An 18862-nucleotide genomic window follows, 5' to 3' on the forward strand; every position below is an offset into this window, starting at 1 on the left:
CTCTCTCCCTCTCCCTTCCTCTCTAAAATCAATAAAAATATATTATAAAAAATATGTATTTTTTAAAAATTAACATAGAAATATAGCTGTATTGAGGCCTGCGCAGGTCCCAACTGTCGGTGGTTTGGGGTTGCTATCTGCCTCATAAAGCGAAGTAGAGGGTTTGTCATCTGGGAAGACAAAGCAGTCTTCTCCTTGGATAAAACCTCCTACATAGTTGGCTTTGGGACCTTCCAGGAATGGAAGGGCAGAGACCGAGGCCTCATGAGTTTGGGTTTTCAGTTGAGGTAGAAAGAGAAGACAGTGGTTATAAGAGAAAGTCCAGAGTGGTGTATAGTTACCTTAAGAACGTGTCACTGTTAACATGACAGTCATAGATGTGGATTCCTCAACAATACAATGATAATAACAGTTTCCAAAAGGTTACTTTCTTCTTTCCCTCTCTTTTTAAATGTGGCTTCAAAGAATTCTTAAGACGTGAACAATAGAAAGATGTGAGCAGATCACAAAATACATAGGTGTAAATTATTTATTTTATTTTTTCTCATAATATTTAAAACTTCCTCGTATCTTTAAAATCTTAAGAGACCTGGGATTAACCCTAGGGATTTCTTTCTGATACTCTGGCCGTACCTCCCAGCCCAATTTGGAAAACACCTGCTGGCACACGATGGCTTAGAATGGGCTGCAAGGGCCCATACAGTGACTGCTCTGGGCAAGGCACAGAGGTCTTACGGGGATGGTGGAGGAGGCTGTGTCCAAGGAGCCTGGTTTGGAGTTGACAACAATGTTCAGGGCTTCTTTTTAAGTTCTGCTTTCACACCATCTCTGGACCCCTAGACAGGTGGTTCTCAGCCCTGTCAGATCCAACCTTCTCCCTTTCTATGGCAGTCTGTAACTCCCTCCTTCCCTATCCTGAAATGATTCCATAGGTAATGTAAGTTACCTTTTAGCACATCTTAACTGTAACATAAAAGGGGAGAAATAAAAGGAAAGTATTTTGTTAAAACGATTTTTAAAATACAACTGAACAAGCCGAAACCGGTTTGGCTCAGTGGATATGACTCTGTTGAATGGAAAAGAGGCAACACTTTGTCAGATAATAACAAAACCAGTTAAAAAGCAGCAACAGCCACAGTATCGTTGCACATAAATATAGATCTATAAATTGCTGAAACCGGTTTGGCTCAGTGGATAGAGCGTCGGCCTGCGGACTGAAGGGTCCCGGGTTCGGTTCCGGTCAAGGGCATGTACCTGGGTTGCGGGCACATCCCCAGTGGGGGATGTGCAGGAGGCAGCTGATCTATGTTTCTCTCTCATCGATGTTTCTGACTCTCTTTCTCTCTCCCTTCCTCTCTGTAAAAAAATCAATGAAATATATTTTAAAAAAATAAAAAGAAAGAAAAGATCTATAAATTTAATATAAATACGTATTTCTATAGCCAGGTCCTGGGGGCAGTATGTATACTCCACAACCTACCTTTAAAAAAGAACAAAAAGCAAAAAGATACGTATGATGCTGATAATTTAAAATGCAGAGCCAAAGCTACTGAGCAGCAGTTGACACAGTTGCTGGTTTGTGTGTGAAGGACACTTTCCCTCCTCTTAACCCTCTTGTTGCTTAGAATGAGGAGACTCCATAATTTAAAACACGGCGAGAGGAGGAAATCTTCCTGAGTCAACATGACCCATTCCCCTCCTTTCTAAATGAGCGATTTTTGGCATCAGAAGTTGGGGAGGGAGAATCAGAAAGTCCTGGTCAAAGCCCCTAGAACCACAGTGCTCAGAGTCGTTTTATTTGTCGCTGCAACCAATATACTAGTAAACTAGTGAAAGACCAGCAGTGAAGGTTAGTGTCTTAGTGAATGTATAGAGGCCAACACTGCTCTAAGTGAGACAAGATAAAAAAAAAAGTGTGTCAAAAGGAAACAAAATTAAAAGTACCCTTTTTACTATAAACAACAACTATATAAGTACTCTACATATTCTTGGGATAATTAAAAATACATATCTGACTAGGGATTAGGATTTAGGATATCCTTTCTAACTATGCTTTATGTCCCAGGGCTATTTAAAAGGATTCCTGAATTTAACTGAAATTTTACTAGGTAGTCCTTACTTACAGAAGAAGGCCAACCAAGCAATGGTAGATACAGAAAAACACTCTTTTACACATGGCAGCATTTTTCCTGGGGAAGCTGAACAGCTGGATGAAAGATTGGGAGGACAGGATAGTCAACATTTAAAAAATATCACCCCAGCCTTGACCAGTGAGACTCAGTGGTTAAAGCTTTGGCCCTGGCACTGAAGGGTCACGGGTTTGAGTCCCAGTCAAGGGCATGTACCTGGATTGCAGATTCCATCCCCAGCCCCAGTTGGGATGTGTGCTGAAGGCAGTCAATCAATGTGTCTCTCTCACATCAATATTTCTCACTCTCTTTTTCTCTCATTGATGAGAATCATCAATTGGTGGCCTCCTGCACTCCGCCTACTGGGGATCTAGCCCACAACCCAGGCGTGTGCCCTGACTGGAAATCGAACCGGTGACCTCTTGGTGCAAGGGATGACACTCAACAAACAGCCATCCTGGCTGGGCCAATTTGTACTTTTTAATCCCTTCACCTTTTTTAGTCATTATCCCACCCCCTCCTAACTGGCAACCGTCAAAATGTTCTCTGTATCTATAAGTCTGTTTCTGATCTACTTGTTCATTTATTTTGTTTTTTAGATTTAATTGATAGATGCATATTTATTACCTTTTATTCATATTTTTTATCCTTTTTTTTTCTTCTTCTTAAAAAATAGTGTTTAGCATATCATATAATACTGGTTTGGTAATAATGAACTCCTTTAGTTTTTTCTTATCTGGGAAGCTCTTTTTCTGTCCTTCAATTCAAAAAGCTAACATTGCTGAGGAGAGTAATCTTGGTTGTAGGTCCTTGCTTTTCCTCACTTTGAATATTGCCAATCTCTTTTGGCCTGCAAAGTTTCTGTGCAGAGATCAGCTGACAGTCTTATGGGAGCTCCCTTTTAGGTAACTAACTGTTTTTCTCTTGCTGCTTTTAAGATTCTCTCTTTGTCTTTAACCTTTTGCATTTTAATTATGATGTGTCTTGGTGTGGGCCTCTTTGAGTTCATCTAGTTTGGGATTCTCAGGGGCTCCATTTTTTAGGTAGACTTGCTACATCTCCCAGGCTTGATAGAGTGGTCTAATGTAGCCTCATGTGTCCAGTGGCACAGCCTCCATGATCACCCCTAAACACCCAGCCTTTAAAACCCCTGGAAAGGAAGGTCCTGAAGTGCTCTCACCTGTAACACTCTCTGCTCTGTTTATTTATTGTTGTTGTGGTTTTTTTGTGTTTTTTTTTAGAATAACTGCGCAAAGACTTGCCCACTTGAACAAGTGCTTGATGAACTTCAAGCTGGGGAATTTCAGCTATCAGAAAAACCCTCTGAAATTGGGAGAGCTCCAAGGGAATCACTTCACTGTTGTTCTCAGGTAAAGAACTGGGTCAGAAAGGGTCTTGCCTGGTCACATCTGTACTCGGTGTGACCTCATAAGGAAAAAACAGAGCAGTTATTAATCTAGGTGAGCTGATACTAGCAGTCATGGCAGCAAGGGAAGGCAGAGTGGCCTCATAGGGTTGGGGGAGCAAATACGACTGGAGTATTTGTACTGACACCCCTCTAAAAACTCAGCACCACCTTTGGAAAGACGCCATCTCCTTAAATACTGTGTTAAAACACAAAGAATGCGTTCCACTTACGTGTGAGGCCTAGAATAGGCAAATCCGAGACCCAGAAAGTAGAAGAGATGTTTCCTGGGCCGGGGGTGGAGGGGAGGGTGAACAGCTAGTGTTTAATGGGTGTAGAGTTTCGGTTTGGGAAGATGAAAAAGTTCCAAAAGTGGATACCATTGGAGGTTACACAAGATTGTGCATGTCCTTAATGCCACTATATTGCAAGCTTGAAAATGGCTAAAATGGTCAGTTTAATGTTACATCTCTTTTACCACAATTTAAAAAAAATAAATATCAAAGTTGTCAGGAAGCAGAGAGAAAGCTGCAAGGAACATGGGGAAAGCATGGAAACCAACCCGTGTCATTTATGATGTGCATTCCTGAATGTGTTTGACTGTACATTTATTTCTCTGGATAATTTGGGCCCCTACAGAAATATAACAGGAACTGATGATCAAGTAGAACAAGCCATGAACTCTCTCAAGGAGATTGGTTTTATTAACTACTATGGAATGCAAAGATTTGGAACTACAGCCGTCCCCACATATCAAGTTGGAAGGTTTGTATTCAAGTACTTCACTCTCATCTAAAAGAGCTCTCATAAAAAAAGAAGCAGGTGGTGGGTTTTTTTTAAAATATTTTATTGATTTTTTTACAGAGAGGAAGGGAGAGGGATAGAGAATTAGAAACATCAATGAGAGAGAAACATCGATCAGCTATCTCCTGCACACCCCCTACTGGGGATGTGCCCGCAACCAAGGTACATGCCCTTGACTGGAATCGAACCCGGGACCTTTCAGTCCGCAGGCCGACGCTCTATCCGCTGAACCAAACCAGCTAGGGCTCTAAAATTCAGTTTTTAAAAAATATTTTTAAAAATACAAATAAGGCCCTAGCCAGCTTGGCTCAGTGGATAGAGCATCGGCCTTCAGACTGAAGGGTCCCGGGTTCAATTCCGGCCAAGGGCACATGCCTGGGTTGCGGGCTCGTTCCCCAGTGGGGGGTGTGCAGGAGGCAGCCAAGCAATGATTCTCTCTCATCATTGATGTTTCTATCTCTCTCACCTTCTCCCTTCCTCTCTGAAATCAATAAAGAAATATATTTTAAAAGAAAAATACAAATAAGGACTGCTTTAAATACAAAAACAAAACAAAATTAAAAGCCCTCCAACTTTGAAGCGAATGCAGACTGTCTAGTTTATCAGACTATTCTACTGGTGAGTGCTTCAGATGTGTGAGGGAAACTCACCTGTTTTACTTGCCTAATTTAAGTGTCTGAAAAACAAATCTCCTTTGTTCTCCTGGGCTGCAATGGAATAACTTTAAAGAGGGTTTTGGCATTTCCTTTCCTTTATAAAACATGCTCAGTAAATTGCACCAGTTAACTACAATTTGGTAAGTTGTTGTGTTAACAATTATGATGTTTGCAATGTTTTATAAAGCAAATCATTTAATAAAATCACGATTGTGAGGAAAATAAATAAATAATTAAATAAAAATATTGGCACACAAAGGACACTCCACAGAATGAAAAAGCAATCCACAGGATAGGAGAAAATATTGCAAATATCAGATTAGGGATTAATATCCAAAATATATAGAGAATTTCTACATCTCAATTAAAAAACAGCAACAACCTGATTTAAAAATTGGCAAAGCCCAGCTGGCATGACTCAGTGACTGAGCCTCAACTTAAGAACCAGGAGGTCACGGTTTGATTCCCTGCCAGGGCACATGCCTGGGTTGTGGGCTTGATTCCCAGTGGGGGGCGTGCAGGAGGCAACCAATCAGTCATTCTCTTTCATCATTGATGTTTCTATCTCTCCCTCTCCCTTCCTCTCTGAGATCAATAAAAATATATTTAAAAAAAAAAGATTGATAATTCGGTAGCTTGTTCCAGGACTTCAAGGATGGCCATCAAGAGGAAATCTATTAATATAATTTGTTGTATTAGTAGATTTAGAATTCATATGCTCAGCTAGCATGGCTCAGTGGTTGAGCCTCAACCTATGAAGCAGGAGGTCACAGTTTGATTCCCTGTCAGGGCATATGCCCAGGTTGCAGACTCAATCCCCAGTGTGGGGCTTGCAGGAGGCAGCTGGTCAGTGATTCTCTCTCATCATTGATGTTTCTGTTTCTCTCTCCCTCTCTCTTCCTCTCTGAAATAAATAAAAATATGTTTTAAAAAATAAAAAAGTAATATGATCTCATCAACAGATACTAAATAGCACTTCATACAATTTAATATACAAAATATCCCATATAGAGTAACTTAAATGTGAAAAGTAAAAATACTAATTAACTGGAGGGAAAAAACAAATTAATAGAAAGGATTTCTATATTTTGTTAGAGAAAGTCTTTCTAAGCGTGACTCCAAAACCAGAAATGTTACACAAAATATAACTTCTGTATGGGAAAAGATAGTTTAATAGAAGAAAGGAAAATTGCATATGCTTATAGATGCATCAAAAAGTTTTAAAAAATACTCTCTCAAGTGTTAACTGTTTAAATTCTTAGAGGTTAGATAACAGGTAACTTTCTTATATACTGTTTAATTTTTAAGATGCATGCATAACTTACAATCAGCAAAAATAAAGGCTTTTTCATTTTGAAAAGAATAATAGAAAAGGATAAGTTTTTTTCTGTTTCATTAGGCAAGAAGGTTTACAAAAACATGGGGAGAAATTTTTTTGAGCAGTTTCAAATAAGTTTTGGTATCTAAAGACTTAACTTTTATTTACAGATAATACCATATGTAGCAACTTAAAGCATAACTGTGTGGTATTTACACTTTTTTAAAAATATGTTTTTATTGATTTCAGAGAGGAAGGGAGAGGGAGAGAGAGATAGAAACATCAATGATGAGAGAGAATCATTGATTGGTTGCCTCCTGCACACCCCCAACTGGGGATCGAGCCTGCAACCCAGGCATGTGCCCTTGACCAGAATTGAACCTGGGACCCTTTGGTCCACAGTCCGATGCTCTATCCACTGAGCCAAACCAGCTAGGGCAAGGTATTTACACTTTTTAATAAAATTTATAGAATTTTAAAAGTGTGAAATGGTATTAAATATTATGAGTAGAACTTATGTTTTTTTCTTCTCTCTCTTTTTTTTTTTTTAATAACTAAAAATTCCCTGGTCCAAATTTATTATGTGTCTCTGAAGGCTTTAACTGAAGAAACCAAATACGTACTCATGGAACAAACTGGGCCTTTGTTGTAATAAAACAGCTTCAGCTACTTGGCTGGAGGAGTTTAGCTTCACTATAAAGGGCTGTGCCCAATTTGGGTAGAACAGGATCTTCTCTCTATTTTTAAGTTCTTTTGGCATTTACATTTGAAATCTATATCATATTAGGTTTTCTGTTTACTTTTAAATTTAGTAAAATAGAAGTCAATGTGATTTGTTGACTCCACAGATTTGGACATATAAAATTTTATCGTAATGTGAAAGTAACTAAATTAAATGCTGTTTTATTTTAGAGCTATACTACAAAATTCTTGGGCTGAAGTCATGGATTTAATATTGAAACCCCGTTCTGGAGGTGAGAATAAAATTCATGTTATGAAAAAAAATAGAATATATGGCTAGATATTCATGGCATTGCTGTGAATGAAAGTATGTGAAAATTAGGGGAGTTATTTCAGAATTTTTAAAAACTGGGTTTTATTGGTAAAATAAAAATATAGTTTATTTCTTTATTTTCATAAAGTTTATGTACATGTTTGAGATTTATCATTTATATGCTGTTTTCAGCTTTTTAGCTCATCTGATTCATTAATTCATAAATGAATACATTCATTCCCTTTTCTCCATGCACTATTAAATCTCTGAACACAGGAATCCAAATATATTTCATTTGTGGTTAATTTTTAAAAGTGTAATAGAATATAAAAACTTGGCAAAAACATATTGAGAATCTTTAGTTTGAAAAATTCACTAAAACTTTCCAGAAAATATTTCTAAAATCATACTGCATGAAAAATGATTTAAGTACTACTTTACAGATGATGAAAAATGATGCCCACTTTGGGTAATCATTCATTTGCATATTTAAAAGAGATAAAATTATCTAATTTTAAGGGAAGTAACCTGTTAAATTTGACAATCCTATAGAAAAGGGGAAGGAAGAAAGGAACTCCCAGGTTTTGTGGTATGTTGAATCAGCTGTGATAATGAACAAGTAATGGCTTTAAATCCTGGGGTGATGACAAAGCTGTCTAGTTCTATAAACTTTATACATTTCCCATCTTCTTATTTTCTGATGGCGATTCTCAGGTTAGCAGAAGCTTTTACAAATAGCATTTTCTAATTTGTGTTCTGTATGAAGCATTTTAAGTTATGCAAGTCTGTCTATTGGATAAATTGTTTAATCACAGCTTTCCCCCCCCCCTTTAGCCGAAAAGGGGTACCTGGTTAAATGCAGGGAAGAGTGGGCGAAGACCAAAGACCCAGCTGCTGCCCTCAGAAAGCTACCTGTCAAAAGGTGTGTGGAAGGGCAGCTGCTTCGAGGACTTTCAAAATATGGAATGAAGAATATAGTCTCTGCATTTGGCATAGTGAGTGCAATTTGTAAAGTCAGGCAAATGACTCAAGGTGGTTTAATGCTTTTTAAATTTTATCTTTAAATATTTTACTAAATTCAGAAAGAACAGAAAGTAAATGAGGATCCTTCAGTGATCTCTGAGGAGTGTGTAATATTTGTGTGGTTCTTCAGACTCCGAAAGGTCATGTGGGCGGGTAGTGGATGCCAACAGTATCGGCATAATAGTTTACATCGAGGGCATGAGAAGAGCAGTGATGTGGAAAATATTATCTACAAGGAAATTTAAATTCACTGTCTTGCTTTTTGAGAAACTCAGAATCCATCATTGAGTTCATTTCTTGATCATTCTCTAGCATCAGAACTGTAACCTGCCTCAGGTTAAGAGGGATGCACAGTAAGGGGTCTAAGTGATGGCATTTCATTTAATTTCTTTGTGGTAATGCAAATTGGTACCCACTCTTGTGTAGCCTATACTAGTATTTGGATAACTATAATCCAGAATAGACTGCAGTTTAACTCAAACTTGAGTCTTATTGACTCTCCCCCAGGATGTACTCAAAAAAGCAGGATTCTTCATGAAATTATTTGTTAGTTCCATCATTTAGGTTTTCTCCCTTACATAAAATTATGGGGGAGAAAGCACCATTAGCTCTAGAATTGACATGGAAATTCCAATGTCTTTGACGGAGGGCATAAGTTCTGTAGTGTTTGCTTTATCTGCGTGAATGTTTGCACTGTGGATGCACATGGGCACAGCTGTGGCTGCAGCCGATTGTGAATACCCTTGAGTGTGAGGGCTTCCGTGTCTAACACCGGTTGCTACATATTGGAAGTTTAAGGTGTGAGTGTCTTATAGTAGGGTCACCACTAAAGTGAGATGCCTTGGAAAGTACTCTGTTTTTTGATATTTAGAACTTTTTTTTTTCCTTGCCTGTTTTTTTTTCTTCCCTCCAGATACCTAGAAATAATCGCTTAATGTATATTCATAGCTATCAAAGCTATGTGTGGAATAACATGGTGAGCAAGAGGATAGAAGAGTACGGACTGACGCCTGTTCCAGGGGACCTAGTTCTCAAAGGAGGTAAAAAGGCAGATACTGTCATTATTCAGTCTAACTAGAGTCCAGGTATGCGATACCAGAGTTTAAAATCCAGCCTGACTACTAGTTAAGAGAGAGAGATGTCTAGTAAGTTGGAAATGGACGGACATTGTAAGCTCAGACTGACAAGTTTGGATGTGTATCTTTAATGAAAAATAGATCTCTGATTTGAGTAAGCGCCTGACTGTCCATTTTCTCAGCTGGAATAAGATTTGGGCTGAATGTTACCTAAAATCCCTCTCCAAGCTTTAATCTGGGTCTAGCAAATACTACTCTGCACTTTGGGATGAACTTCCACCTCTGGGCTGTTGGCCAGGTTAAGGAGTTTCCTAACTTCAGATTGGAGCTCACTTTCCATGTGGGCCATGATCTAATGAACATTTTGTGCACACCTTGAGCCCGAAATGTTTCTCAGGCACCCAGACAATCTCATCTGCTGTTGAGCTATTACTGTGCACAGTCCTTATGCTAAGTCCCTCATCCGTGTCTTCTAGTTTGAAGCTCATGGTAATACTGCCAAGAATTCTTTCCGTTCTTCAGATGAGGTTCAGTCACTTGCCCAGGGTTCCACAGGTGGTTAAAAAAAGAAAAGGCTGGAATTCAGTATCAAGCCTGTCTGTTGTTGAGGTATTGCGTTATCAGGTCTTCGAAGAAATAAATTTTGAGGAGGTGTGAGAGGAAGGAATACATTTTATAAGTCTTACAGTGAAGCTCATGATTAATGTTTGAATAGCAGGAGTTTTAAATATGCTATTAAAAATCTGTAATGGAAAGTTAAGGGAATTGCCAGACAGTGAAAGAAAAATGTGAGCTTGCCAAACAAGGATTTCAGTGTAGATTTTTTTTTTCCTTTTCTTTTTTTAAAATATATATATATATATATATTTTTAAATATATTTTATTGGTTTTTTATAGAGAGGAAGGGAGAGGGATAGAGAGCCAGAAACATCGATGAGAGAGAAACATCAATCAGCTGCCTCCTGCACACCCCCCACTGGGGATGTGCCCGCAACCCAGGTACATGCCCTTGACCGGAATCGAACCTGGGACCCTCCAGTCCGCAGGCTGACACTCTATCCACTGAGCCAAACCAGTCAGGGCTCAGTGTAGATTTTTATCTTTTTTTTTTTTAAATACATTTTTATTGATTTCAGAGAGGAAGGGAGAGAAACATCAATGATGAGAGAGAATCATTGATTGGCCACCTCCTGCACGCCCCCCACTGGGGACCGAGCCCACAACCTGGGCACCTACCCTTGACTTGAATCGAACCTGGGACTCTTCAGTCTGCAGGCCGATGCTCTGTCCACTGAGCCAAACTGGCTAGGGCTAGATTTTTATCTTTATTCAATGGTCTTAAAGGAACTAGTTACAGTTAAAGCCTGAATGGAAGACCCTGCCATTGTTTCACATCTGTTGCTGTTTACATTCCTTTATTGAGCCTATATCTTCATAAGCTTTTTAGCAGGTGTATGTCAAACACTTCTCTTTCATGGTCAAGACAGGATCAGTGCCATGGATACTGACAACTGATTTGTCTGCTTTATTCTGTCTTTTTCCATGACTGTATCTACTGCCTCTTCTTGATGTATTAGCAAAACCGGGAAAACCTACAAACATGTGTTTTGTGGTTTCCTAGGAATAAGACAGAAAACATTGCTGTTATTTTTGGTGAAGAAAGTAAGTTGTGCATAGTTTATTTCAATGTAAAAAAATGTGAATTTTGTTTTAAATTTTTAAAATATTTTTCCTCCCAATATTGATCATATCAGTATATTTTTTTAAAACTTTTTAAAAATATATGTTTTGTTGGTTTTAGAGAGGAAGGGAGAGAGAGAGAGAAACACTGATATGAAAAAGAAACATTAATTGGCTGCCTCCTGTAGGCCCCCTACTGGGGATCGAGACCGAAAACCAGGCATGTGCCCCAACCAGTTATCCAACCAGCAACCTTTAGGTGCCCAGGACGTTGCCCAGCCAACTGAGCCACGCCGGCCAAGGGCTATATCAAGTGTGTTTTAGTGTCCTGTGGGCCACCATATTTATCCTCTAACTACCGACTGTTTTGGTTTTTTATTGTTCATTCTTTTAGCAAAATGCATTAATTTGTGATAGCTTTCCAAATAGTATTTTGTAGCATTGTTTAATAATGAAAAAGGAGCTCATTGTTAAAAGCAAGCATTCCCAAACAATGAAAGTGCAGCTGAGAAATAAAAGTTTTAACTTAGTACTTTTTCCAAGTCTGTGATTTTTATTTCTTGGGTAGAGTAGAAAAAGTGAAAGGTATATATTCCAACTCTAACTTCTCTAAGCTTTGTAGGCCACAGAACTGTACCACCTTGCACTTCTGACTGCTCAGATATGTATAATTTTAGAAGACTGAGCTCATGAAAATATTGCCTATTTTCTTAACTTTTCTTAATTTACGTATTTGTGAATTTGTAGCCACAGCCACCTACATTGAGGAAGAAGATGTTAATAATTACTCCATCCATGATGTGGTAATGCCCTTGCCTGGTTTTGATGTTATCTACCCAAAGCATAAAAGTAAGTTCTCTGTGTGGGGAAATAGTTCAAACAAAGTCTAACACAATTAAGCCACTGGCAGCCAAAAGTAGAGAAAGAGGGGGGGCGGAAATCAGTTATTTTAAATATAATATAGAACTTTGCTATCCATCATGTTTAGACTTTAAATATATATAAACTGTGTTCACTTGTAGAAGTCTCCCAGAAAGGGATGCATGCAGATTATTTAAATTAAGAAGCAAGGTGATGGTGGTATTTGGTATTTGTATTGTTGTTATTAGTATTGTTATTGGCATTATTATTTAAGTTTCTGAAATTCATTAGTTCTTACTAAGGATGGAAAGTTTTTAGAAAGAATCCTTGAGAAAGTGAATGGATAATTCTACTTTAACTTTACTTTTCAGCTCATTGTGTTTTAAAAGTCAATAAGCACAGAAGTTTATAAAGTGAAAAAGTTAGAATTGCTTCCCATTCCACAGAGACTGTTAAGAATTACTTTTGTGGCCGAAACCGGTTTGGCTCAGTGGATAGAGCGTCAGCCTGCGGACTGAAAGGTCCCAGGTTCGATTCCGGTCAAGGGCATGTACCTTGGTTGCGGGCACATCCCCAGTAGGGGGTGTGCAGGAGGCAGCTGGTCGATGTTTCTCTTTCATCGATGTTTATAACTCTCTATCCCTCTCTGTAAATAATCAATAAAAAAATATATTTAAAAAAAAAAAAAAAAAAGAATTACTTTTAGGCCCTACCAGTTTGGCTCAATGATAGAGCATAAGCCTGCGGAATGAAGGCTCTCGTTTTGATTCCTGGTTAGTGCACAGCCCAGGTTGTGGGCGGATCCCAATCAATGATTCTCTCATCATTGATGTTTCTATCTCTGCCTCTCCTTTATCTCTGAAATTAAACAAACAAAAAAAGAATTACTTTTTTTTAAATAAAGAATTTGAATTTTATTTATTTATTTAAACATATTTTATTGATTTTTTACAGAGAGGAAGGGAGAGGGATAGAGAGTCAGAAACAGCGATGAGAGAGAAACATCGATCAGCTGCCTCCTGCACACTCCCTACTGGGGATGTTCCCGCAACCAAGGTACATGCCCTTGACCGGAATCGAACCTGGGACCCTTGAGTCCGCAGGCCGACGCTCTATCCATTGAGCCAAACCGGTTAGGACAAGAATTACTTTTTTACCTTCATGGATGCCATTGGTGGGGGTGAGTGAGCGAAGATTAGAACTTTTATTGTTCAAAGATTCAGAAATTGAAAAGAAAGCAGCTCCGAGCACGGGACCAACGTGGTGGAACTGAACCTGGAAGTTTACTAGTACCCCTAGCCAAGCCTGGGTTGTGGGAGGTGTTTTCCTGTTAAGACATCTCTCAAGAGGTCAGAATTATTATTTTTTTTTTTAAATATATTTTATTGATTTTTTACAGAGAGGAAGGGAGAGAGATAGAGAGCTAGAAACATCGATGATAGAGAAACACTGATCAGCTGCCTCCTGCACATCTCCTACTGGGGATGTGCCCGCAACCAAGGTACATGCCCTTGACCGGAATCGAACCCGGGACCCTTCAGTCCGCAGGCCGACGCTCTATCCACTGAGCCAAACCGGTTTCGGCAGAATTATTTTAATTATTATTGTTATAGTCTTTGAAATTTTACTGATAGTGAAATTATTAGGATTAACATCCTTCTTTGATAATGCAAATACTTATAAAACAGTTAAATGGTAATCTGCCACTTACATGTTAATTAACTTAATAGAGTTGCTGTGCCCCTCATTGTCCTGAGGGCTTACTGCAGTGGTTCTCAACCTTCCTAATGCCGCGACCCTTTAATACAGTTCATGTTGTGGTCACCCCCAACCATAAAATTATTTTCGTTGCTACTTCATAACTGTAATTTTGCTACTGTTATGAATTGTAATGTAAATATCTGATATGCAGGATGTATTTAGGCGACCCCTGTGAAAGGGTCGTTCAACCCACAGGTTGAGAACCGCTGGCTTAATGCTTAAGGGAGTGGTTGTGCAAGGGCTTGTATGGGAGTCATTTGAGGCTCTTCTTCATTCCTTTATTCCTCCTCGGAGGGGGTCTATCCCATAACCAGGGACATGCTAGGGGAGGAAAGGTCACCCTGGGGGCGAGGTCCCACCCTATTGTTCCTTGCTAGGCACACAGTGCTTTCCACCCTGCATACCTGGCCCGTCATCCTTGCCCTGGTCACGCCTAACTGCGTACTACACTTGTTGCCTGCAAAGCTGAGTTGTCCTGATAAGTGTGTCCTCAGCGAGTCTTTCCTTGATCCTGACATTTTTTATAGATAACTTGAATAAGGATATCTGCTTATCATATTTGCAAGTAGTGTAATCCAAAATAGTTAATATTAATTATATGTAAATAAGCATTAAAAAGAACTGCAGGGGTCATTTAATAGGGTTAAATATAAATTTTCACATTTATGCTCCAAGATCAAATATATAGATAGAAAAGGCTCAGTTTGATAGTAGTCTATATTAAAAGTATCTGTAGTTGGACTGGATGAGAGAAAATTAAGGGATTAAAAAAAAAACAAAACACATACATATATGTATATAACGCATAGACACAGACAACAGTGTGGTGGCATCCAGAGGGAACGGGCTGGGGTGGGGTGGGGGTGCAAAGGAAGGGAAAATGGGGACTGAGAAGGACTGCTTGGGGCAATGGGTTCATGATACAGTGTGCGATGATGTTTTATTGAGTTGTACACTTGAAACCTGTATGGTTTTGTAAACCAATGTCACCCCAATAAAATCAAATTTAAAAAAGGTGTCTGGAGTTACTGTTGAACTTAAGCTTGTTACCCCAGAGGCAGATGAAGGGATTTGGTGCGGAATGCAAAAATGTCAAAGGAGGGACCGTTGGGGGAACCGATGTTTGGCCTAGAGAAGTTATGGCTTAAAGGTCCAATACTCATGAATACATGTGGAAGTGGACCGTTAATCTGCTTGTTTCAGTGCAGTCAACAGAAATTACGAGAAGACAGATTTCAGCTTGGAACAGGAAGACTTCTTAATAATTGCGTACCTCACATGGCAATGGGCTAGCACCCACTGGAGGGCTGTGGCAGCTCTTTCCGGTGTTAGGAGAAAGATGCTACATCAGGTGCCTGGGTGAGCCAGATGGTTTCCCAGGTCTCTTATTTTTATACATGTATTTATAACTACCTTCTGCCAGAAGAGTTTGAGGTTTCTGTATATCTTCTCTTCCATCTCTGAGCATGTATAAATTGTAGTTTAGTAACTTCTGATGAAATGGCCTTTTGTAACTAGCTTGGTAACCTTACTCCCCAGATACTGAAGCTGTTTGCAAAGGTAATTTATAAGTAGGTTCAAACCTAAGCTGGAGAGACCTGGTCCTAGTTAGTTAGTCACTAAGTTTTGATTCCAGAGAATAGACTGGATCATAAATTAGCGTGACTAATTGTGTTAGGGTTAACCAACTGAATTTACATGTTACTCTGTAGTCTAGTTCAAGGTAGCTTGCTGACATGGTACATTCCAACTAACTTGTTGTATTTTATGTTAGTTAGTGACGCCTACAGGGAAATGCTCACAGCAGATAATCTTGATATCGACAACATGAGACACAAAATTCGAGATTATTCCTTATCAGGGGCCTACCGAAAGATCATTATTCGTCCTCAGAACGTCAGCTGGTGAGTAATAGTCCAGAATGAAATAGAACTGAATTACTATGTGAGATTTTAAGCTTTCACACCACATATATACTTTTCAGTGCTTAAAACCTGGCACATAAGTGTTAGTTGTTGTCATTACTAATATTATTACTGCTACTTTTGGTCATTTCCAAATCATCAAGAAATAAATGAAGGCAAACATACAGTGAAAGTGGCTTAATTTATATTTTATTGACAATAAATTATTGAACAAATGTGAAGAGACTGAACTTTTTCCCTATTAAAGATTTTTCATCCTGGGGAATCATTTCCTTTTCCATAGGCTGGCATCATCTTGCTATATAATAATATAAAAGCAGTATTTATGCATAAAATCTGGCCCTGTTCTGTTATTAAATAGTTCCACTATTGTCTATAATAGACCTGTGTTTTCCTTACTAAACAAATGGTGATGAATGACTTGGTACCTTTTATGGGAGTTCACGTTTATCCTTTTTTTATTTATATGTTTTAAAGGGAAGTTGTTGCATATGATGACCCTAAAATTCCACTCTTCAACACAGATGTGGACAATCTAGAAGGGAAGCCACCACCAGTTTTTGCTTCTGGTAAGTTTACTTAACCTCCAGGTCTGTATCAACTTTGAAATATAGGTTGTCCCCAGAAAATGTATACACAGTTTGAATAATGATAAAGGCATGATTATAATTGAAAATACATTTCATTTTCAAAATTGAGCTATTAACTGTTAAAGTGCTTTACATTTTGGGGGGACATCCTGTATTTCTCATGCAAAAACAAACAAAAAAAGCTCTTATAATCCCACCACTTCCCATCCACTCTGTAATTTCTGTTTTGTGTTTTGTCATCTCAGTTTCATGATTATAGCTGGAAGTCAGTGATTAAAACAGTAAATCCCACTGAAAATGAATGACAGTTATAGAAGGTTTTTGTTTTAGGTGATTGAATATCTCCTTCACCTCAGTAGAGAGTTAGCAAAGGTGAGTGGAAATCCAGGAAGAATATCGAAAACATTAAATTTACATTGTCATTGTCAGATTCTGGTTGTCATTGCTTTGTCTGTCTTCACCCTGTGCTCTAATTGTTGTTTTTTATTTTAATTTTACATGCATTTCTCTCCTGTGCTATTCTGTCATCTGCCCTTTTTATGACAGTTCCAGGTAGAATTCACAGAGAGAGTCAACTGGGTCAGACACTCACAGATCTTTTACTTCTGAGGCTCATTCTCTGCGGCCCCCTGGGAATGAAAGCCTGGGGGAAAGAGCACAATACTTTTATTTGTGTGGAGATTATATGACTTGCCCCAGTCAGTCTGCAACTGCCTTACGTTTCTGACTGTTCTCTTCTTACTTGCCTGGCAGAAGGCAAATACAGAGCTCTGAAGATGGATTTTTCTCTTCCTCCTTCTACCTACGCTACCATGGCCATTCGTGAAGTGCTAAAAATGGATACCAGCATCAAGAACCAGACCCAGCTGAATACCACCTGGCTCCGCTGAGCCCTTTGTCCCCAGATTAGAAAATGCAGACAAGTGTTTGCTGGCCTCCTGTTCATCTTTCTCTTAGTACAGACCTATATGGATTTTAGATCTTTGTAGTAAAAGATTGTTTGTATTTTTTCAAGTTTTTATTAGCTTAATTTGCAATATTTATACGCCTATACAAATCCTGAGGATCCTAATTCTAGCTTAGAGAATATAAATTGGTAACAGTGTATTTCAGGTGCTTAAGTCATAGTAAAATGTCAGCTTTACTGGCTTTATAACAATGAAAAAGGACTTTAGTTTAAAGTGGCAGTTTTAGCTTTTGCTACTTTTTTTTTTTTATTAATCATCACCCAAAGAATATATTTTAATGATTTTATAGAGAGAGTGGAAGGAAGACAGAGAGAAAAACATCAATGTGAGAGAGAGAGAGAAACATCAATTGGGTACCTTCCCATGTTCACCTCGACCAGGGGTCAAACCCAAAACCCGGGTATGTGCCCCGACCGGAAATCAAATCCATGACCTTTTGGTGCGCTGGACAACACTCCAAACAACTGAGCCACACCGGCCAGGGCAGGTTTTGCTACATTCTTGGACAACGGGAATTTTTAACATCTATGAAATGAGTACACAATAATGCATTTTTTAAGAGAAAATGCAACAAAACAAGTCTTGATGGGTAAATAATTACAGCACCCCCTGACCTATGAATATAAACATAGTACTTATGCTTATTTAAATGATGAAACATCTGTGGATTTATGAACACAAAAGTGATTGCCATTATCTAGCTTAAGTACAGGTTCAGGTCATTGTTTATAGAGTTTTTAGTTACAAAGGCTTTTGCATTTATATTATCACTGTCTTGCAGAAGAGTTGCATTCATAGGGCCTTTTTTCTTAATGTAGACATGTGTACCTATTTTTATTAGTCAAGGTCTAAATTTTACTCTAGGTGCCTTTTATGTTCAGAACTCTTTCCGCTGGACTAGTATTTGCCCAAAAATAAATGATAGCAGAAAAGAAAACTTTAAAAATTCACAAGGGCTCCTCTTAGCAGCACTAATCTTTGTCACTGACTGCCTAGGTGTTTCCATTTCTGGCATTGCATAAAACTCTTGTCTGGTGTGAAAAGATAAATATGCTTTCTAAGGATCTGTGGCATAATTGTACCAGTTTTTATTTTCTATAATTTCTAGAACCAAATATAATAAATATTTTTTAAAACTCCTTTCTACTGGTGGTATTAATAATATCTAAAATTGAGTGCAAATGAGAACCTTGGCTCTGACTGAAGACAAGGAACTAATAAAGGATCCTCAGAAATGGTGTGGACACAAAGCTGTGTTATGATCGGGTGTGTGGTAACATGAAAATAGTATAGAATATCAGGTTGTATATTTGACTGGATTCAAGGTCATCCAGTAGCACCATTCACTTGCCTTCCATTCTGCTTTCTGGAGTGGAAAAGAAAGGGATGATGAAAAGTAACCCTTAATCGGGAATATCACAGAATGGGTGTGTGAATGGCATTTGTCCCGAATTTGGCAGTGGAAATGAGATTGAGGACTGTTTTTCAGTCATGACATCTATCACACTTTGGAAATTAAAAAGGGATTTAAAATATAGTACGTTGCTGCCTTAGCTGGTTTGGATCAGCAGATAGAGCATTGACCTGTGGACTGAAGGGTCCGGGTTCGATTCTGGTTAAGGGTATATGCCCGGGTTGCAGGGTTGGTCCCCAGTGGGGGGGGGGGGGGGGG

General features: G+C 38.7%; 1 protein-coding gene across 7 annotated transcripts in view; it reads left to right on the forward strand.

Moving 5' to 3' along the window:
- The window catches only part of PUS7 (pseudouridylate synthase 7 (putative)), a 62493-nt gene that overhangs the window by 32124 nt on the left and 11507 nt on the right, over positions 1–18862 (forward strand). For 4 of the 7 annotated variants that reach the window (XM_006085403.3, XM_023751094.1, XM_023751096.1 and 1 more), the window contains 9 exons: positions 3371–3499; positions 4174–4299; positions 7225–7286; positions 8141–8301; positions 9243–9369; positions 11833–11934; positions 15482–15611; positions 16110–16201; positions 16976–18330. In XM_006085403.3, coding sequence (XP_006085465.1) covers positions 3371–3499; positions 4174–4299; positions 7225–7286; positions 8141–8301; positions 9243–9369; positions 11833–11934; positions 15482–15611; positions 16110–16201; positions 16976–17112 — 1066 coding nt within the window. In that variant the 3' untranslated portion in view covers positions 17113–18330. Of the gene's footprint in view, positions 1–3370; positions 3500–4173; positions 4300–7224; positions 7287–8140; positions 8302–9242; positions 9370–10982; positions 11068–11832; positions 11935–15481; positions 15612–16109; positions 16202–16975; positions 18331–18862 lie in introns of those variants that run through there. The other 3 variants (XM_023751093.1, XM_023751097.1, XM_023751098.1) reach the window with 3 other exon arrangements.

This window comes from Myotis lucifugus, unplaced genomic scaffold (genome assembly GCF_000147115.1).
Source record: "Myotis lucifugus unplaced genomic scaffold, Myoluc2.0 scaffold_18, whole genome shotgun sequence".
NCBI lineage: Eukaryota > Metazoa > Chordata > Mammalia > Chiroptera > Vespertilionidae > Myotis > Myotis lucifugus.